Source organism: Podarcis erhardii, assembly GCF_964252035.2.
Source record: "Podarcis erhardii genome assembly, chromosome: 3".
Lineage (NCBI taxonomy): Eukaryota > Metazoa > Chordata > Lepidosauria > Squamata > Lacertidae > Podarcis > Podarcis erhardii.
Genome location: NC_138507.1, coordinates 116,782,227 through 116,804,883, shown reverse-complemented (window position 1 = coordinate 116,804,883; position 22,657 = coordinate 116,782,227). Strand labels below are relative to the sequence as shown.

The window sequence follows — 22,657 nt, the reverse complement described above, 5'->3', positions numbered from 1 at the left end:
AGATAGAGAAAAGAGCCATTGGGGGCTTTTGAATGACACAGCACTCAGAGCCTTGGAGTGGCTGTGGTGGAGGCCAAACAAAACATCAAGGTGGAACAGAAATGGCTGCAGCTGTAGACTTTGGGCTTTCAAACTGCAGGCGGCACACTTTGTGAGGCCAAAATTTGGTGCTTCCTCACCTTTCACCTTCTGTTCTGCTCAATTCACTATGCCATAGTTGCAAAGCCTGGGGCACCCCTGGACTCAGCACCCAGTGTCACACAGCCCTAACTCTGCTTCTGACAGCTCTGGGGGCAACCAGGAGCCCACAACACCCAGGAGTAGCATGGGGGCATCACCTCATGGGGGCACCCAGGCAACTCTGCAGCATCAGGTGGGTCTTGACATGAAAAAGAGACTCATAATTAACTTCTTATTTTTTTTAGGGATTTGCAGTGGCACCAGATTTCTACTTCATATTTAAATTTTGAATATGAAGGAGATTTCATACCAAGAAGAAACTACATTATATTAAGTCTGATCTTTATTCCATCTAGCTCAATATTATATCATTTTCATTTATTATCCACCCTTCATCCAGGGTGGGTTTCCAATGATTAGAAATGCAGTTCTAAATGAGATCACAAAAACAGGGTTGGTCTGAAAAGATACATCTCCGTCATCTAAGGCCAGAGTAAACAGGTTTGTGGAATGTTGGCTGCAGCTGCATAGAGTGCCCTTTAACTCATCTCCTGCAATCAGTATCTTTAGTGGAAGAACGCATGCTATCATCACCTGAGGCATGACTGGGCCAAGCAGTGCCACCACTCTCCTCTTGCCACCCACAAATCAATCTTGACCCTGGGGTGGAGCTGCAGATGGTGGCATTGGGCCATCGGTGAAAAAGCTGTCTCAGCAGCTCCCTTGCACCAGAGCCAGGCTGGTTGCACCCCCTAAAAACACACACACACAAAACGCCCAGTGCCATGGCCTCCCAGCCCCACTACGATATGCCACTGACTGTCTTCACTTCAGTGTGATAGTAGGGATAACACTCTTTGTAGTACACCTGAGCATTAAAATATAACAAATCCTTGTACAGAAGAAGACAATTATGAGCTTCAATGACATCATTCCTTTTAACTTCTGATTCCATGTCTTGTTATAGCCACATTTGCAGACTGAAACAGTTCTAAGAGTGTGGGGGGTATTGTGTTGCGGACTATAAAATTAGTCTCTGCTAGGCTCTGGAATGTCAGGTTTCACCGAGAGCTAATATTGTTAGAATTCCTGCTCCATGATTGCAATCATGGGATTTTTGTCTGTTAAAGGTAAAGGTACCCCTGCCCGTACGGGCCAGTCGTGACCGACTCTAGGGTTGCGTGCTCATCTCGCTCAAGAGGCTGGGAGCCGGCGCTGTCCGAAGACACTTCCGGGTCACATGGCCAGTGTGACGAAGCTGCATCTGGTGAGCCAGCACCAGCACAGCACACGGAAACACCATTTACCTTCCTGCTATAAAGCGGTCCCTATTTATCTACTTGCACTTAGGGGTGCTTTCGAACTGCTAGGTTGGCAGGAGCTGGGACCAAACGACGGGAGCTCACCCCGTCATGGGGATTCAAACCGCCGACCTTACGATCAGCAAGTCCTAGGCACTGAGGTTTTACCCACAGCGCCACCCGCATCCCTTTTTGTCTATTACATGACGGTATATATTTTGACTCCACAGAGTGGGAAGTGACAGAGGCAGGGTGTTTGTGTTACTGTGTTCTGTGAAGTGGGACTATTGCTCTTTTTGTTCTTTTTCTCTTTGCTGTCTGATGCTAGAGAGAGAGGGAGCCATGTTGCAGTGCTCCATGTGTGTTTATATGTAAATAAAGTAGATTAGCCAAAATGCTGAGTTGCTGAGGTCTGTTACACACACTGCAAACACTCTGCGGATCCCTATGTGTGCCAATGTCTGTTGGCATTGGTCTCTGTGATGTTCGGGCTGAAGAAAGCTTCTGAAGCTCCTGAATGATCAACCAGGAGGGAGAGAACATGCTAGTCGGGCATGTGTCTCTGCCAGGGTCCTACTCAAGTGTAGGACAAGCTCCTGACAAATAAATGGCTGATCTATATTTGTATGTGCATATGTGTATGTTTGATTGGAAGCTCACAAGCAGGAACCAAGTGTACCAGCTTGTGCCCTCCCTACTTATGATTCCACAGCAACAGGGTACTCGCCAGCCTACTGGCTCCAATCTTGAACTAATGATCACTGCTATTCTCAGCACCACCCAGCTCATGAGTTTGTGTCACTCTATTTTAAAGCCATCCAAACTGGCAGACATCATTATATATTGTGGTAGCAGGTGTTATTCTTTCACAATGTGCTGTTTGAGAAAATACTTTTTCCCCCCCATGCCCTGAATCTCCCAATAATCTGCTTAACTGGATGAATCTTATGAGAGAAGAAGGGACAACACATCTGGCTTTTCTATGCCACACACCATTTCATGCACATCTATCATGATTTCCCTGTTCCTTTCAGACCCATCATCCCAACATTTCTGAAGATAAGGCTCGCCTGTGGTCTGCAGAGACACGAGACTGAGATCAGAACATTCAGCTTTTAAAGTGGGCTCTAAAAAATGAGATTGAGGGACTGCGGCACATTGGGTTCCTCCCTATCACCTGCAAATGAAGAAACCCAAATAAGGAGTTGGTGCAGAGAAGCAAAACAGTTCAGATTATTCCATTTAAGGAACATTTCAGTCCATGTCCACCAGAAGGAACAAGATTTCCCTTTGATCTGCCGAGAAGCGACTGGATATATGCAGAAGCACCATCAAGAGAACACTTCGTACAAAAATGCCCCCTTTAAGAACCTTTGCCAGCTTCGTGAACTGTTGCAAACATCCCATGGAGAACTGCAGTGCCAACCTGCTTTTAAAGGCTTGCTGAGTTCTCATCTCTCAGTTTTGCTTATCCTCCCCAGCGACAGAGTCTTCCCACCTGTCTTCTTCCAAACATGAAGATCTTTTGCATCAGTTTATTTCTGGTCTCGGTGGTTCTCCTGGATGCATCTGGTGAGGAGCTATTCAAGGTGGACTTGGGGAAGAGCATTTGTCAAGGTTAAGGTTTCACCAAACACTCAGTGGCTGCAGGGTGTGTTGGTGGAAGAGACGGGCATAAATATTCTCCACTGACTTAAACTGAGCTAACAATTGTTTTCTCTCTCCCTTAGCAACTGCTCTACAACTCTCAGGATTATTTGGGGGAGAAATCTGATGGGAACTTAAAAAACAATAATGCTATTCACGTCTTCAGGTTGAGAGAAAATGGGCTCCCAACATTCCATATCTTACTTTTTAGGGGTGTTCACAGACCACAAAATGCAACTTGTATCTGTAGCTTTGGGGATATTTTCTGCACCTCTCCAAAAATCTGTCTTTAATAGAGGGTTTCCTTTCTGTAGGCTATATTGTTCCAGCACTAAAGCGATGTATGGATGCTGACGGCTATTGCGCTAATGAGTTATGTCATCCAGGTGATACATTTATTCAGCGATGCTACAGAAGGAGGCCTTGTTGTCGAAGGTGAGAATATGGGGGCGGAGGGACAAAATGGGATATAAATAAAAAGTCTAGTATGTTGCCTTGACACTTTCCCCCTGAAAACCCACTCTTTCAGCAATTGGTGGAAAACCTAAATTGCTGTTGGTTTTGATTCAGTGTTAAATATCAGGTTTTCCCTGGGGGAAGCTGTGGGAACAAAAGGAAAGCACTCAGATATGGATGAGAAAAGCACAAACCAGAGCAAGGACATCTGAGCTGGAGCAAGGACATCTGAAGTTATTTTCAGTGCCTTGGTGATTCAGATGTAAAGGGGGGAAATCCTGCAGATACGTGTCTGATCAAAACTATGCTTCTAAGTCAGACTTACAGGTAGGTAGCCATGTTGGTCTGCCGTAGTCGAAACAAACAAACAAATTTCCTTCCAGTAGCACCTTAGAGACCAACTAAGTTTGCTATTGGTATGAGTTTTCATGTGCAAGTATCTGAAGAAGTGTGCATGCACACAAAAGCTCATACCAATAACAAAGTTAGTTGGTCTCTAAGGTGCTACTGGAAGGATTTTTTTATTTTTATATAAGTCAGAGGTTTTCAACCTTTTTGAGTCCATGGCTCCCTTGACCAACTACATTCTTTCTGCCGCACCCCTGTGGGGCTGAGGAGCCCAGTTGTGTCACCTGTTGCCTGCAGAGCCGGTAGTCTCTCACCCTTTTTCGAACACCCTCCCTTGTGGAGGCTTCCCTCAGCCTCCTCTCCTCTCCCCTCTCCTTGGGAGTCCTCTGGGCAGCAGCTGCTACTGCCCCTGGTCTCTGAGCTCTCCCCACCCCACACCAAAGAGAGGTGCCTCCTCACACTACCCCACAGGGGCCTGGGACTTGTCTGTCCATTCCCAACAACAAGGACTGGCAGACTGGCTGGCTGTGCTCCCTTGCCCACTGGTTGCTTACTCTGAGGCAACCTCAACTCCTGGCAAGCGCTCCAGAGGCACCATTCGCCTGGAGAACTTGCAGCCAGGGCTGCTGCAACAAACAGCTGTGTAAGCCTTTGGGAGGCAGAGGTGCTAGAGGGCATCGGAGGAGGGAGGAGAGTAAAGAGGGACAGAGGCCAGTGCTGCCCACGGCACCCCTAGGGTACCATGGCACACTGGTTGAAAACCACTGCTATAAGGAAACACCAGGATGAGGAGAAATGGGACAGGACAGCTCCTTCAAAACTGACAAGTGCAGCGTGCAATGAGAGGGCATGGTTTTACAAGTGCTATCCAATCAGCATGTTTTGAGTGAGGGAAATAAAATACAGTGGTACCTCTGGTTAAGGACTTAATTCGTTCTGGAGGTCTGTTCTTAACCTGAAACTGTTCGTAGCCTGAAGCACCACTTTACCTAATGGGGCCTCCAGCTGCTGCTGCGCCGCTGCACAATTTCTGTTCTCATCCTGAAGCAAAGTTCTTAACCCGAGGTAATATTTCTGGGTTAGTGGAGTCTGTAAACTGAAGTATATCTAACCTGAAGCGTATGTAACCTGAGGTACCACTGTAGTGATATAATACATACCCTCCAACTTTTCTCTGATGGAAATAGGGATGTCCTATTCTTTATTATTATTATTATTATTATTATTATTATTACTACTACTACTACCACCCCACCCATCTGACTGAATTATCCCAGCCACTCTGGGCAGCTCCCAACATGTATAAAAACATAATAAAACATTAAATGTTTTAAAAAAAATTCCCTGTGCAGTCAGCTTTCAGATGCCTTTTAAAGATTGTATAGTTACTTATCTCCTTGGCTTGAGGGCAGCGGCAGAGCAAGCCGATCGGGCGCCTGGGGTGGCGCACATGCCCTGCGCCTGGGGGCAGGGCCAGCCGGGGCAGGATGCTCCATGGGGCCTCTGAGGAGTCCACCTGCCTCTGCCCACTCAGCTGCCTTACAGCTGAGGGGGAGGCAGTGGGCGGACCATTTTGGCAGCATGGAGCCTGCGCACGCCCAAGCCAGATGCATGTCTCGGGCACACTGCAGGCCCCACGATGAGTGTCGCCCCACATTTTGTCACCCCCCTCAGTTGTTACACCCGGGATGGACCGCCCTCACCACATCCCCCTTCCTCCATCCCTGCTTGAGGATCGCATATCTCCATTCTCTCCAACATTTATCCAGTGAAAAGAGGGACATCATAAGGAAATGCAGGACATTCCAGGATCAAATCAGAAACTGTAAATCCAGGACTGTCCCTGGAAAATAGAGACACTTGGAGGGTCTGGTAATATAATTGCTTTGCTTTCCAGCACTTCTTGCTCTTTGCATATGAGAATCTCCATTGTAATGGTAGTACTCTGTGACCGTTCACATTTATTTCCATGACTTTTGTGCAGTTGAGGTTCTCAGCACTGTGTGCTGGCCTCTCTAAAGAGTTAATAAGTCTGTGTTCTTAATACTCACCTGTTTATAAGGGTACCCCTCCTTTCCCTGAAACACTTGCTGTGTGTTATGCTTATCTTCTTCCATCTCAGCAGGTCCCCACGCTGTCATTGCAAAACATGTCCCTGGGAACAATTTGTGCCGTGGGGATTTTACTGAAGTTGGCTTAACGTAAAAATAAGCAGAATGGGCACGAGAGGAAACTTTTTAGAAGGAAGTAAAATGTCCTTGATACCAGGGGAAAGGGGAGACATATCCAGCCCAGGGAACCGAAAGTGGGAGTCTAAGCATAGTTTGGGGTGGCCTAGTGAGAAGATCCAGAATGCTGCTAGACGCAAGAGAAGAGTACAGTAAATCTGGTCCAATTTCTTAATGAGATAATGACTTGGATGTCTAAAAGTTAATCCATATTTTTTTAAGGTCAGTAACTAATCAGGTCTAATCTCTAGGGTTTGGCACATCTCTGATGGCACCAAGAAGTAAGTCCCATTAAATGTAAATACCTGGGAAAGTAGGCAAATCATAGCACTGCTGGCCTCCTGCTTTGGAGGCAGAAGGTGAAAAGAAGGTAAAAAGGAGACAAAGCCATCTATTTTCCATGAGGTCCATCACCACCCTTCTCCCCAATTCTGAAGCAAGCCTTTTCTTGTTGTCTCCATCTGGTCTCACTATTTCTCCCTGTCTTTTTCTTCTTCTAGAAAAGATGACATCGAAGTCAAAATCATTCCAGGTATAATGAATCTGTGTATACATGTAGTGGGAATGGCAATGATCCTAAACTGAACTTAGGGTAGAATCTGATTGAGAGCAGTTTGCTATAAGGCAAATCCAGATGCATAGCCGGAATACATAAGTGTACATTCAACACAGTTTCAAATTGTTTACAAGCAGAAAGTTCCAAACAAGCAGAAAGAGAGAGAGAGAGAGAGAGAGAGAGAGAGAGGGAGGGAGGGAGGAGTGGAGGATGGGGATAGACACTAGGCAGCATGATACAAACTCCCAAATGAAAATAAAATGCACTGTTAACACAATCACTTCCACAGTATCACCCTCACCATCCATTCACACAATCACAACTATTAAGCACCTCATGCAATATTTTGACCAACCAACCACTCATGCTTAAATGAAGGACATTCAAGAACATGACAACCAGCAGGAAGTTATGACTTCAAAGTATTTGACAATGGCAGCAACAAAAACGGCTCTCTGCTGAAATGAGGTTTCTGGGCTTAGGACAGGGGTTGGCAACCTAAGGCTCTTGGGCCAGAAGCAGCCCACGGAGGCCATTTAACTGGCCCCTGAGCCGCCCCCGAACCGAGCTGCCAACTCGGCAAGTCCCCCCACACCACACTGTGCCAATTTAGTGCAATGCAGTGCAGGGACTCTCTTCTGCGGCTCTGGAAATTGCTTCTGCACATGCCCAGACTCTGAAAATCATGCCTGCGCAGTCACGGTTTTTGGAGTCTGGGTATGTGCAGAAGCAATTTCCGGTGCCGCGGACATGCGCAGATGCAATTTCTGGCATTGTGCTGCGCCAGTCCGGCCCACGGAGGATCTCCACGGGAGTGATCCAGCCCATGCCCAGTAAGCCTTGCCGACCCCTGGCTTAGGATCTTTAAACTCTCAAGAGTGTGTCCTTGGCATCTGACTCTGGTTTGTGGATCGTGGGGTTCTAATAAAAATGAAAGCAGTTCCCGTAAGCCTGATTTCTTCCCAAACCTGCTTTAATGGCTTTAGGGGGTGGGAACGTGCTTCCGTTTTGTTCTTTTGCCTTTTCTGAGGAGTGGGAAATGGGAAGAGCTTGCCACTAATGCTCAGGCAGAGGGTCCCATCCACAGCAAGTGATGGAATGGGGGGTGGGTGCTGCATCTACAACCATGCCCCACAGAGAGTGCATATTACTACATTGTAGTTGCCTGACAATGAACATCCCTGACACAAGCCTTGTCTGTAATCCTCCAGAGATCTGGTAGGTAGGGAATCAAGAGTGCTCTAAAGATCATTATATTCAAAGCTAATGTCTCAGCTGTACCAGCAGGGGACATCATAGGGGTCTGTTAAATGGATAGAGCATTTTTATATTCTGAACCAGGGAGAGCTTGAAGGTAATGTTTGTTTCAGGATTGGAAAGGTTAGTTTATGGCAGCCTTCCTCGCCAACCTGGTGTCTTCCAAATATTTGGGACTAACAATTCCCATCAGACCCAGCCAGCCAGCAAAGACTGGTTTATTGATCCATGCAAGAAGTTATTTTCCCAGGCTGATGCATCTGCAAACAAATAAGTGAAGGGAGATAAAGCAGTCCAGATCTCCGAGTCCCTCTGCCTGTACAGCTTAGAAATGTTACTGAGTATTGTGCTTTTCAGTGCTCAGGGTGCTTTAATGGTTGTTAACAGACTCAGCTTTCACAACAGCTGTTGCAGGTAGACTAGGTCATATTTAGATCTCTCCATCTGTCAGTATGAAGCTAAGATATTGCCAGCACAAGCTTTGTTCAAAATAGCCTGCAGCCGACCACAGGTCTGAAACCAGTGAAAAGCACCTCCTACACAGGAACCTAAGGAATTCCAAATGTAGGAAATTAGAGTTAGATTAGCTGGTACTGGATTTACAGATGCAAGACCTGTGCTCAGTTTCCACGCCTGTGTACTGAAATATTTCTGAAAGGTTCTGAAATATTTAATAGTGAAGACGAATGTGACATTGTTGGAGGGGTCTGCCATTTCAACACCTACAACCCTGGGAAGTGCTGGAGTCTTCGTTATATACCACTCGGATACTGCATCCCAAGAGGTGTTTGCTGTAAAAGGTGAGTACAAAGGCTCACTCCCCACAAAATAAAAATTAATTGAGTTGAAGGTGGAATGATTCACATACTCTTGCCTGGAGTTAAGGATGGGGTGAATTTAATTCAGTTCGCATTTAAAAGTGAGCTTACCTAAATCGTGATTTCCATATGCGAAAACTATGAACACATTTCTGCTCAGCAAAATGTGGGGATCCTGCTGATACCTATCTCCTGTGGGGGGGGGGTTGCTGCTGTTTTGTCAACTTAGTGATCTGAGAAAGAATTTGCTACTTGTATTACCGATACCTACACAATGACTGAGAGTTTTGAAATTAGGACGGGGTGGGTGAATTGTACATGTGGATGTTAACTCGGAATGTCAAAACCTCTAACTTTTAGGCCAGACAGCTCCTTGCCAGAAAACCTTCACCTTATATATTAAGGCCAGCCGGACTGCCTCAAGGACTTTTCACCATCTGAAGGAAGTATTTGCAAAGTAATAAATGCAATGTAGTTGTGCTAGTGAAAATCACTCTCTCTTTTTATTTGAAAGAGGTGGGTAGAAAATATCGTACTTTTATTCGGAAAACCAGTTCGAACGAAAATGTCTAATGCACAGGTGAGGAATATTTGGCCCACCAGTTGTTGATGCCATCCAGTTTTGTCTAGGGGGGTTACAACTTCCTACCCCTCTGGGGTCTCATTGAGAGTTGCCCTGATTTAGGCCTTATTTTTGCAAGTAGCGGGGGGCCTAAACCTTTCCCCAAAGTTGCCCCGAGAAAACAGCTACCATCACAATAACAGCAGTGGTCAAGTTATCACAGTCTAGAAACAACAATTGCCATTTGCTAACTGGACCAAAGACACTCCTAACAACTAAGATCACCTACATGTCTGTCATATATATATATAACAACTAAGATCACCTACGTGTCTGTCATATATATATATATATATATTTGCTTTCGTAGATTTTCACAGAACGCCAACACCAATCAACCACACCAGACCCAAACCCAGACCCTCTCCACAGATGAATTACAGACACCATCCAGTAGCCAATCCATGGTGGCACCTCCGGATGCTGCACCCCCCTGCAATCCCTACACAGATCTGGCTGACACAAGCCACAAAACCACAGCTCGCCCCTATACACGAAGCCAAGCCAGAGCACAACTAAGTACAGTACAGCCATCTTCTCATGAAAACTCTTCACAAAGTTCAAGAGGTCAAGACACAAAGACTTTAGCAACTAATCCACACCTAATGACCCACCTAAGTGGTACTCAGGATATCACTCAAGAAATCACTCAAGATATCTCTCAAGTAATTAAGGAACAAAAGAAGAAAAGGCACACTAGCCTGGGAACTTCCTCTCTGCCCAGAACATTGGAGGCTATACACCACACCCCCTCTACAGTATTTATAGGAACTCAAACACTGAGATCCTGCTCTGTTCCAGTAACAAGAAGCCGAAAGCACCAGCCTGAAGATGACGAGTGAGACCTCGTCGAAACGTCGCCTAGACACCCCAACTTTTACACGGGAAGACACCCGAGGACACCAAAACCTGCATATATATATATATATATATATTTATTTATTAAAGTTTTGAAAGTTACAGAAAGAAAAAAGAAAAAGAATTAAACATAACAAAACCATACCATACAACCCAAAAACAAAAATATTACATATACATAACAAAAATAAAACAAAAACAGTTAAAAAAAAGAAAGAAAAAAGAAACACAACCAATACTTTCAATATTATTAACTTTCTTTTGCTTGTTTCAGCGACCTCCTCACACCTCCCTTTTTTGTATTCCACTTCGATTATTTGTTTCAGCAAATCCTTTCCATCTTCCTCAAACTTCTGTCCTATCATTTAACTTAACAAATTCTAACATTATTTTTTCCTTTAATCCAATTACAATCTATTATACTTAATTCTTTATAACATTTCTGCTAAAACCATGTAACTTCATTCCAACATCTTTCTAACATTCCTTAATTTTACAATATTTCTGTAGATAATCTTTAAATTTCTTCCAATCTTCTTCCACCGACTCTTCTCCCTGGTCTCGGATTCTGCCAGTCATTTCCGCCAGTTCCATGTAGTCCATCACCTTCATCTGCCATTCTTCCCGGGTGGGTAGATCTTGTGTCTTCCACGTGTCTGTCATATAACCAAGAGAATCCACAACAGATGAACAAATGACGTTATACAGATGTTACTGGAACTGTTCTGTAAACATTGCAAAATATTTCGAAGCATGAATCACCCAACAATTCAAGTACCAATTCCTTATAACGAAGTGACTTTTTGACATACACCCCTCTTTTTAAAAAAGGCAGATAAACTAGTCTTAAGTGTGCACACTCTCACCCCTCAGGGTTCCATATGTTTGCATTATGGCCTGAGCAATGGAAGTCACCGACATTGTTTTGAACCGTAGCACGTTCACATCTTGAAACTGGATTTACAATGTATTCTGAATTATAGGCTGTCCTAAGCCAAACGGAACCTTGCTTGTGTGAAGCCCTTTAACTGGGTAAATTGTGTTTATTTGTCCAGGTGTCTGATCTGAAGGTGATCTGGGAAGGGGAATAAGAGTAATGACTGCATGGGTCATCTCCATGCCTACCTGTGGCATACAGCAAAAATGGCTGCATGGAAAGGGTTACTCATATTCTTAATCAGGGCAGAGTATAGTGAAAGGACTAGTCAAAGGCGATTCAGAGCAAAGGCCCATTGTTATCCATGGAACTTCTTGTCTTGTGTAATACCTATATTACTTCAGCAAGCAAAATAGTACAGTCTCAGAGGTGTCATTTCTGGGCCTCATTTCCTTCCACCAGATGTAGTATGAGCTGTTTTGTCATACTCCACAACAGCCACTCCACAATCCTGAGCATGGTCACCTCACCTTATTATCAGCTGTCCTCCAAAAACTAGCAGCAACAGTTTTTCAGTAGTCCAACATTGATCCTCATCTACCCTGATTCTGGCTTAACTGCCCTCCAAGGGTAACTCTCCCTACATTCTGACCCCCTTGGCAATGGTTGCCAAGGCTGCCCAAGACTCCTTCCCTATACTCGCTACAATATTATTCATTCCCTGTTTTCCCCAGGCAAAACAACATGAATAGATAACCTCATCTGCCACACACTATCCCTTCTCAGATGGAGAATGGTTAGAGGAGGAGCCTTTTCTGGATTACAACCCACTAGCAAGCCAGACAACTCGTTTTGTGAAAAATTACTGAGGGGCAGGGAGATAGAGATGTGCACATTATTCCCAGAGGGGTGAGAAGAATGGGTTTTCCTGGGGAAAGCAGGGGGCAAGGGCAAAACTGCTCAGACACATGCTTTCTAGGCACAGGAGAAATGCAAGTCTGGGTGAGCCCTAATATTACTACAACTCTATACTGCCTTAGTCAAGCCCTGGCTGTGTCCAGTTTGGGGCACCACAGTTTAAGAAGGATATTGACACAATGGGACATGTAGAGAGGGCATCAACCAAGATGGTCAAGGGCCCGGAAACCAAGCCTTATGGGGGAGTTGGCTATGTTTAGAGTGAAGGGCAGAAGACTGAGAGGTGATACGTAAGGTAAAGGTAAAGGTAAAGGGACTCCTGACCATTAGGTCCAGTCGTGACTGACTCTGGGGCTGTGGCGCTCATCTCGCTTTATTGGCCGAGGGAGCCGGCGTACAGCTTCCGGGTCATGTGGCCAGCATGACTAAGCCACTTCTGGCGAACCAGAGCAGCACACGGAAATGCCGTTTACCTTCTGCCGGAGCGGTACCTATTTATCTACTTGCACTTTGAGGTGCTTTCAAACTGCTAGGTTGGCAGGAGCAGGGACCGAGCAATGGGAGCTCACCCCGTCGTGGGGATTCGAACCACCGACCTTCTGATCGGCAAGTCCTAGGCTCTGTGATTTAACCCACAGCGCCACCTGCGTCCCTAGAGGTGATACGTAGCCGTCTTCAAATATCTGAACTGCTGTCATATGGGAAAGGGAGTAGGCTTGTTTTCCTCTGTTCCAGAGGGTAGAACCAATGAATTCAAATTCACAAGGAATGAGATTCCAGCTAAACATTAGGAAGAACTTTCTGACAGAGCTGTTCAACAGTGGAACAGACTTCCTCATTTCTCAGGAATTCCTCCATTGCAGGAGGATGGGTATAATAACCCTTGCCATCCCTTCCAAGTCTACGGTTCTACGATTCTTTGACTGTATTTTTCCACTCAGTTGTTAACCAGCTTTCCAATCTGCTGAACCTTCAGTCATTCAGCAGCTCAATGGACTGTTCAGTATTTCCTTGCTTTGGTACGCCTTGTCTTCATGAGGGATAGCAGTTGTGTATCTCAGCACCTAAAGCAGGAAATAAAATATAGATAGAGAGTTCTAAAAACAATTATTTTGTTCCTGAACTAAGAATAAATATCAGGGGTAATGTCAGGAAGTTTATGTTCCTTGAAGATTATGTCTTCCTGAGTAATAACATGCAACATATAAGATAATAATCTCTCTTTTTTTTACTACTTCTGTCATCACATGCATTGCATAAAGATCATTACGTTTCTGTATATCAAGAACCCTATAAATAGGCAAGCATTCAGCCTTCAAGAAGACATTCTCCCTCAGTTGACTTCTCTTGCCGTTCAAGTTGAGATCCATCTGAGTCAAGCTTCAACAATGCATTTGCACTGGCTTTTCATGGTTACCCTTCTGTTTTCTGAGATGCTTCTGTTTTCTGCAGGTAAGATTTACATTGAAATTAAAAACATTCGGACATAAATAACAGAAGAATAAAATGGGGTTGGAAGTCATCTGTTATCAGCATGGCCAGCTTGTGTTCTATGAGAGTGTAGTGGTTGCGTGTTGAGTCCCACAATTGCCACCCCCAAAAAAATTCACACTTCACACATCAATTTTTGTTTGGGTTTTTGGCATAATTTTGGCCACAACTTTATTCAAATACAAAAAATGTGAGTGGTTGCTTAGGCATTGGTTATGACTATCTGTCCATGCCCTCAGGGACAGAGCTGGCATTCCGGACACCAACGGAAGCCAGTGTGGGGAAACAAGTATTGGGTGAGAAAATGAAGCTGGGCAACAGTCCCTCACTTCTCACCCTCATGTTCCTGTGGGGCTTGCACGGCCCAAGTCCAACGCCATGAACAAGGACGAAAAGAATGGCAAGCCCCTGGATTCCTTTAACGGAATTCCCTCCGCATCATTTGGAGGGGTAGGCACTTACCCCTCCAAGCACCACTTTAACCAATGCCTAACTGCCAACCTTACAAGTTGTGACGATTTGCTACGCAGTAGGCAAAAACCAAATGGCACCAGCCAATCAACCAGATGGCAAAATTCCTACCAGGCCCCCGCTCAAAGGCAGACGACCCCATGACAGGCATAGCAAGGTCAAGCAAACTAGAAAACCACCCTATTAAAGGGAGGGATGGCGGGTGATCCGATGCAAAACGGCCAAGAGGAAGGCCAAAGTCCGGCCCCTGTATTTAAAGACTCTGACCCCTCCCCCAAATTGGCAACAATCAAAATCCCCAGCAACCCAATCTTAACCCCTTAAGAGGCTTGGGATTTTCCAAATCTGCCTAGTCATGGCAAGGTGGCTTGTTCCCCCAACCGCAACACGTGCTCTCTGTTAGGGAGAACATGCTTTAACAGCAGTGGACTCGTAATCTGGTGAACAGAGTTTGCTTCCCCGCTCCTCCACATGCAGCTGCTGGGTGACCTTGGGCTAGTCACACTTCTCTGAAGTCTCTCAGCCTCACTCACCTCACAGAGTGTTTGTTGTGGGCGAGGAAGGGAAAGGAGATTGTTAGCCACTTTGAGACTCCTTAGGGTAGTGATAAAGCGGGATATCAAATCCAAATTCTTCTTCTCTTCTCCTTCTATGGCTTTGACCCCCTGTTTAAAAGTTATTGAGTTGGAACCAAACCCATGTGTACTGCCCAGCTGTACTACAGGAGGGTAGAGGTGGAAGAAAAATAGGGAAGCATCCTTCTGCAATAGTTATTTGATCTCTGATTATGAATATGGTTAATATGTTTTTATTTGTAGACAGAAATGCACAAGTACTCAGGATCTGAAAATATAGATTTTTAGTAATACAAGCCAAAACAGAGATTAAGGACATAAAGGAACAGCTGTCACCTATGGGCTAAAAGAGTGTATTTCCTTCAAATTGGGAAAGTACGCACATGGTGAGGGAATTCCACAGTGGGGGTTTCAGCAACATCAACTAACCATTACTACAAATTTGCAAGCTATCTAGTTAAGCAAAAGCAACTCAGCAGATATGTTAAGCAGAAATAACTAGTATCATATCTTGATACACCACAGTTTTCCTCTATGGTGGAATCTAGACACATATTTAAAAACACACTGTGAAAATGCTTTTTTAAAAAAAAAAAAAAAAAGTTTTGAAAAACATATTTAATTTGCCATAGTTCACCATTGCCATCTACCGTCACATTTGTATAATGCACTTTACAACATACTTAAAACGTTTTATTTGCAGCTGTATAGTTGAGTCCTATATCTATCTATTTATCTGTCATCTAGTACCTGACCCTTGTTGTTTGCCATCTGCCATGCATATAATCTATCATCTGTCACCTAGCAATCATCTATCGTCATCTATCTTTGGGATGAGCAAAACCTTGCCCTACCACAATGTTCTCCAAGCTATTTGTGGATGGCAAAATGAGAGGGTTCTTTTTATCAAATATTCAGTGTGGTGGGCAGAGTAAAATTGTCCTATAGTTTCCCCATCAGCCTCTTCCAACATGGCCAATCTGGGATAATAGGAGATATTATCCAACAACATCTGGAGGATGCCAGGTTGTGGACATCTGCATGAAAGACTAACATGAGTTATGTGGGAAGCGTCAGCCAACGAGAGGTGGGGTTCACATGATGGTGAACGTAATAAGCATAGACAGGTAAAAAACTGTTGAGGAAGCAGCTGAATGTATACATATTTAAGATGGTGACATGTAAGTATCATGGAACACATCTGTTTCTCATACATTGTTGGGCAATCTCAACAAATGAGAATGGTTATTAATCCCACCTCTTACTGCACATCTAGCTAGGCCTCCCGAGCCACTCTGGGTGGCTCCCAACAGAATATTAAAAACACAATAAAACATCAAACATTAAAAACTTCCTTAAACAGGGCTGCCTTCAGATGTCTTCTAAGAGTCAGATAGTTGTTTATTTCCTTGACATCTGGTGGGGGGAGTTCCACAGGGTGGCTGCCACTACCGAGAAGGCCCTCTGCCTGGTTCCCTGTAAGCTCACTTCTCGCTGTGAGGCAACTGCCAGAAGGCCCTTGGAGCTGAACCTCAGTGTCCAGGCAGAACTAGAGCATGCACCACTCTGGCAAGAGAGTCTGCAGGCAGGTAGGGTCTCAGCCTGTGTACTAGATGGAGCTGGTAGACAACTGCCCTGGACACAGAAATGACCTGCGCCTCCATGGACAGCTGTGAGTCCAAAATGACTCCCAGAATGCGCACCTGCTCCTTCAAGGACACAGTTGCCCCATTCAGGACCAGGGAGTCCTCCACACCTGCCTGTCCACTGTCCCCTCAAAACAGTTTGTCTTGTCAGGATTCAGCCTCAATCTGTTAGCCACCATCCATCCATATGAGTCAAATGCATTACTAAGAGTGTTTCTTTTTTTGCAGAAGATATGGCTGAAGTAGGATGACTGATTTATACTTGTTTTGTCCTCCACTCATGGAATCCATCATCAGTAGAATGCTTCTTTTGTGGAGGATAATCTCCAAATAAAACTTTAGTCACGACATCAGGAGGAGCCGGGGCAGAGCTGAATGCAGCAGCAGCACAGCTTCAGTGGCTGGCAGTTCCTCCTCTCTGGCAGTCAGCCTCCTCCTCTCCATCTTCCTTTCTGCTGCCACCATCAGCCAGAGGCTGCTTCCTTCCCCTCCATGGCAGCAGCAGAGGGAGAGAGAGCCAGCCAATAAAGCCAGGGCATGCTTTGGTTCCATGCTTGGTCTACTCTGTCTGGTGATTTTTTTTTTTGGAACATAGTGGGGGACCAGGCTTCCCCCAAAAAATTATTGGGAAGCCAAAAGGGCTGGGCTCCTAGGATATAGTGCCCCTGGACATCACCCTCCTGCATATCCTCCTAATAGCAAGACAAAATGTGATGGAAAGCCCAGTTTTATGTTATCATCTTTACAATGGCTGTGAATGAATGTTGGCTACCCCACCCTTCCCAATTCTACTGGGAGGGAGGGAACAAAATGTTAGTTGCTATTAACAATACTACACTTACCACTACTGAACTAAAGATTTCAATTATTGGACAAGTCCACCAAATTTGTTTCATATATGTCCTAGAGTGCCCACATCTCCAGCACTTCTCACTGCAGCTAGCATATATATATTTACAGTGGTACCTCGGGTTACAGACACTTTAGGTTACAGACTCCGCTAACCCAGAAATAGTACCTCAGGTTAAGAAATTTGCTTCAGGATGAGAGCAGAAATCACGTGGGGGCGGCAGCGGGAGGCCCCATTAGCTAAAGTGGTACCTCAGGTTAAGAACAGTTTCAGGATAAGAACGGACCTTCAGAACGAATTAAGTTCTTAACCCAAGGTACCACTGTGTCTGTGTGTATGTGTATTACTGAGTCTGTATGGAGTCCTATACCTTTGGTTAATGTGCTTCCTTTGTGCAGGAGAAACTGAGAATGAAAAGTTGAGAGGCATACAAGCATGTGAGGCTAAAGGAGGGCGCTGTGCTGACACCCGCTGTCCTGAGGGATCCGTGGAAATAAAAGTTTGCTATTACCTGTCACCTTGCTGCGAACCCACCAAATAGCAAGACACAATGAAATGGAAATAAAAACACCCAGTTTAATGTCTTCATAATTATGCTGGCTGCTTGTGAATGTTCTGTTTTGCACAGAAACTCCAAGGTTCCAATCAAAGGACTCCCCCAATCCTGAATCTGGTGCCTTCTGAATGCCGACTATGTGTCCTGCCCTTGAAGAGGACACAGAAACTTCAATTGGTCGAAAATGCAGTGATCAGATTACTTGCTGGGGTTCATCCAGATCTCATATAAATCCTGTTTTAAAAAAGCTTTGCTATTTGACGGTTCATTTCTGGGTCCAATTCAAGGTGCTCACATTACTGTTTAAAGCCCTAGATGTCTCAGGCCCCATATACATAAAAGACTGCCGCCTGCCCTACAGACCCTCGCAGGTGATATATAATAATTTATTATTTATACCTCGCCCATCTGGCTGGGTTTCCTCAGCCGCTCTGGGTGGCTTCCAACAAAACACTAAAATGCAATAACCTATTAAACATTAAAAGCTTCCCTAAACAGGGCTGCCTTCAGATGTCTTCTAAAAGTTTGGTAGTTATTTTTCTCTTTGACATCTGGTTGGAGAGCGTTCCACAGGGCGGGTGCCACTACTGAGAAGGCCCTCTGCCTGGTTCCCTGTAACTTGGCTTCTCGCAGGGAGGGAACTGCCAGAAGGCCCTCAGCACTGGACCTCAATGATAAGTAAGATTGTCCGAGGGAGTTTTACCACTGTCATCAGAATCTCAAAGGAAAGGGCAATCTCAGCAGCAGCCACTAAGCTGTGAAATTCTCTTCTCATGGAGATGTGTCTAGGACCTTCATTATAGAGCTCTGATGGGCTGGCCAAGTTGGGATGATGCAGATGGAGGACCTGAGAGAGGGCTCCTATGGGATGTAGCAACCCCTACTGTGAGTGAAGGAATCTGCCAGTGAAGATCCTGGGAGGGCGCTTCCTCAACTTGCTCTATCGCCTTATCCATCCCTGCCATGGCAGCTGCAAGATCCACCCCTCTCTTTGTCTCTGCCTTGCTCTCTAGGCTTGGAAGAGCTGTTCTTTGACACACCTGCTCTGGCATCATTGGATATACGGAGTAGCTCTTTCAGTCTAGAAGGGAAGTTCCACGGGTTCCAGCCACCTTGCAAGAGCCAGAGACTCCTTCCCCCATTACCTAGGTCTAAGAGGAGTTGAAAGGGAAGGGAACAGAGGGCTCAGCCCACCAGGAGGAACAAGTGGCTGCAGAAATGCTTACAGCCTTTATAAAAGTGCCCCAGAACTGTGTCAGTGTCAGATCATCATCTATGGTTCGGGCCAGTTAGAGCACTTGCCTTTGTGTAGCTGCACATAGGATTAGCTTGTCTATTGCCTGAATTGCCTGCATTTGCATAAGTCCCACGGTATACAAAACATTAAAGCCTTGTATTGTGTTTCATGGAACCAGGTGGAAAGCTTTCAGAGAATCCTGAAAATTACTTCTGTATCCTGGCTTTTGACACTTGAGATGCATATCTTTTTCAGGATACCTGTATTATTTCTGTAATTTCAAGCAGTTTTAAACTGTTTTTTAAATATTGCTTTAATTGCTGTTGCCCACCCTGTGACCTTAGAATGACGTGCAGGAAATACATTGTAGTTATCATCATCAAAGTTACTGTGACATTAGTCCATACTAGAAATTGTGATGGTAGTGACCCGTAGTAAAATAAGGTTACACACTTTTTGAATTTAGTTAGGCACCAACTGCAATGCTTTGGTGTCTACAGCTTCACAAGGAAGGAGGATGGGAAGAAAACCAGAACAGCTTGGTCTCACCTATGTGACCTCCTTGGTCCACAAGGCCATGGAATAGAGCATTAGCCTGAGTCCCATATTGTTCACCACCACCATGTAAACAAGAGGAAGGGAAGGGTGAATGAGTGACTGGTGGCAACAACAGTAGTGCCAGACCACAACATTGACGGTGGTAGAAGTCCCAGTGGTGATGTTAGTGCTGGGGTCCCAGGGGCCCAAAGGGTGTCTGTCCATGTCAATCCCTGGAAGCATGTTGTGATATGTTTGCTAATTATTTCAAGGATGAAATAAGCAATGTTGTAGAATAATCATTGTGCTGGAGGAGAATAATCCATGGTAGAATAATGGTGCTGGAGGAGAATAATCCATGGTGCTGGAGGAGACTCTTGAGAGTCCCATGGACTGCAAGAAGATCAAACTGATACATTCTGAAGGAAATCAGCCCTGAGTGCTCACTGGAAGGACAGATCCTGAAGTTGAGGCTCCAATACTTTGGCCACCTCATGAGAAGAGAAGACTCCCTGGAAAAGACCCTGATGCTGGGAAAGATGGAGGGCACAAGGAGAAGGGGACGACAAAGGACAAGATGGTTGGACAGTGTTCTCGAAACTACAAACATGAGCCTGACCAAACTGCAGGAGGCAGTGGAAGACAGGAGTGGTATAGTGGTTAACAGCAGTAGACTCGTAATCTGGTGAACCGGGTTCACGTCTCTGCTTCTCTACATGCAGCTGCTGGGTGACCTTGGGCTAGTCACACTTCTCTGAAGTCTCTCAGCCTCACTCACCTCACAGAGTGTTTGTTGTGGGGAAAGAAGGGAAAGGAGAATGTTAGCTGTTTTGAGACTCCTTCAGGTAGTGATAAAGTGGGATATCAAATCCAAACTCTCCTCCTCCTCCTCCTCCTCCTCCTCCTCCTTCTTCATGTGAAGACAGAAACAATTCATGAAGGAAGCAAAAATGATATGCTTGAGGAAGCCATAGTTTTCAAGGAACATAAATAAAGTTCAGCATGATCTTAACCAGGAGTTGAAGGGTTCAATAGCATCTATTGTTTTAAATGTTTCAATAAATTATTATCTGTTTCAGGTATTGTGGTCCACGGCTGCTACTACTTAGAATCATAGAATCATAGAATCATAGAATCATAGAGTTGGAAGAGACCACAAGGGCCATCGAGTCCAACCCCCTGCCAAGCAGGAAACACCATCAGAGCACTCCTGACATATGGTTGTCAAGCCTCTGCTTAAAGACCTCCAAAGAAGGAGACTCCACCACACTCCTTGGCAGCAAATTCCACTGTTGAACAGCTCTTACTGTCAGGAAGTTCTTCCTAATGTTTAGGTGGAATCTTTTTTCTTGTAGTTTGGAACCATTGCTCCGTGTCCGCTTCTCCTTCTACTTAAGGAGATGCAGTGTTCCAAAACAAGGGAATACTGTACTGCATATTAACTTGATAAACATCTCAGTTATGAAAGGTCAAGGTAAAGAGTTATGCCTACAGCATTGCCAAAAAATTTAGAACATAATATATTATATAATGAATATGGCTTTAAATTATTGGCACTGCCCCCTGCCCCAGGATTACAGACAGGAGTATATCCCCAAAATTCCCAGATACATTGAAGTATATTGAGAGTCAAGTGTGAATTTCATGCTCTTTATTCAGCTCATAGTAGCAATGAATGAAAATTTCCCCAAAATATCTAGCTATAGACCGGTATACATTATTTACACAATGGGCCCCGCGTGGTTGGCTAATTTTGTGCTACTCCTGCAGGCCAATCAGGTTGCTGATTCATTTCATCCAGGAGCCTGATTGGCTGCTTCTGCAGGCCAATCAGGTCACTGATTCACTTCCACCTGGAGCTGGATTGGGTGGCTCCGGCGGACCAATCAGACTGCTGCATTCTGGATCCTATTGTTCTAGGATTCAGCTCAGTACATAACATACATCCTGGCCACTTCTGCACCCAAGGCATGTAGGCTTGTGTTATGTACTGAGTTGAATAGGATCCAAACTGCAGCAGTCTGATTGGTCCTAGAACAATAGGATCCAACATGCAGCAGTCTGATTGGTCCTAGAACAATAGGATTCAGAATGCAGCAGTCTGATTGGTCCTAGAACAATGCAGCAGTATGATTGGTTGGCAGGAACCACCCAATCATGCTCCAGATAGAAGTGAATCCCATTCGCCCTGAAACCCCGTATAGACGAGGAATTGGACCGGCTCGTGGAGCAAGGAGTGCTGGAGCCAGTGCCTAATGCCCCCTGGGAAACCCCAATCGTCACACCCGTCAAGCCTAATGGTTCGGTCCGCATCTGCGCAGACTACAAATGTACCATAAACAAGGCCCTCACGGCCCATGCATACCCAGTGCCAGTGGTCAGCCATGTCCTTGCCACCCTGGCTGGGTTGAAAATTTTTGGCAAGCTGGACTTGGCCCAAGCATATCAACAGCTGCCAGTAGATGAGGCCACAGCAGAGGCACAGACGATTGTGACGCACAGAGGAGCGTTCAGGGTAAAGCGGCTGCAATTCGGTATCAGTGTAGCACCAGGCATATTCCAGAACCTAATGGACTCTCTCCTTAAAGGGATTCCTGGCGTCACCCCCTTCTTTGATGATGTGTTGATTGCCGGACCCACACCAGAGGAGTTTGAGGACCGCCTCCGCACCGTTCTGCACCGTTTCCAGATGGTGGGTCTCAAGGTGAAGCGGGAAAATTGTCTACTAGGAGTGCCTCAGGTGGACTTTCTGGGATTTATGGTGGACGCAGAAGGGGTCCACCCGACTGGGGAAAAGGTACGGGCCATTTGTGATGCCCCAGCGCCCAAGAGCAAGACTGAACTCCAGGCCTTCTTGGGACTATTGAACTTTTACCATTCCTTCCTTCCCCACAAGGCGGTGGTAGCGGAGCCCCTACACAGACTCCTGGACAAGCGGGCCCCTTGGGTGTGGGGCCAGCGCCAGGAGGCCGCATTCCAGGCAGTCAAGGACTTGCTTGTCTCAAACTCGGTCTTGGCACACTTCGACGAGAGGCTGCCGGTGGTGCTAGCATGCGACGCCTCGCCCTATGGCATTGGCGCTGTCCTGGGACACCAACTCCCGGATGGAAGAGAGTGTCCCGGTGGCATACTTTCCCCAGACACTCAACGCAACCGAGCGGAACTACTCGCAAATCGACAAGGAGGGTCTGGCAATCGTGAAGGGAGTAAAAAAATTCCATGATTTCT

General features: G+C 45.5%; 1 protein-coding gene across 2 annotated transcripts; it reads left to right on the top strand.

Annotated features, from left to right (window-relative positions):
* The first annotated feature begins 34 nt into the window (after positions 1-34).
* Positions 35-9,281, top strand: LOC309338004 (uncharacterized protein). Of its 2 annotated transcripts, none has more exons than XM_081855108.1 (5): positions 35-90; positions 3,443-3,563; positions 6,661-6,692; positions 8,632-8,773; positions 9,152-9,281. In XM_081855108.1, exons 2-5 carry the CDS (start codon positions 3,476-3,478, stop codon positions 9,250-9,252), a joined length of 363 nt encoding a protein of 120 aa, XP_081711234.1. In that variant the 5' UTR covers positions 35-90; positions 3,443-3,475; the 3' UTR covers positions 9,253-9,281. The 2 variants fall into 2 exon arrangements, with proteins under 2 accessions (XP_081711234.1, XP_081711235.1); XM_081855109.1 differs by lacking the exon at positions 35-90 and adding an exon at positions 97-373.
* The last annotated feature ends 13,376 nt before the right edge of the window (positions 9,282-22,657 follow it).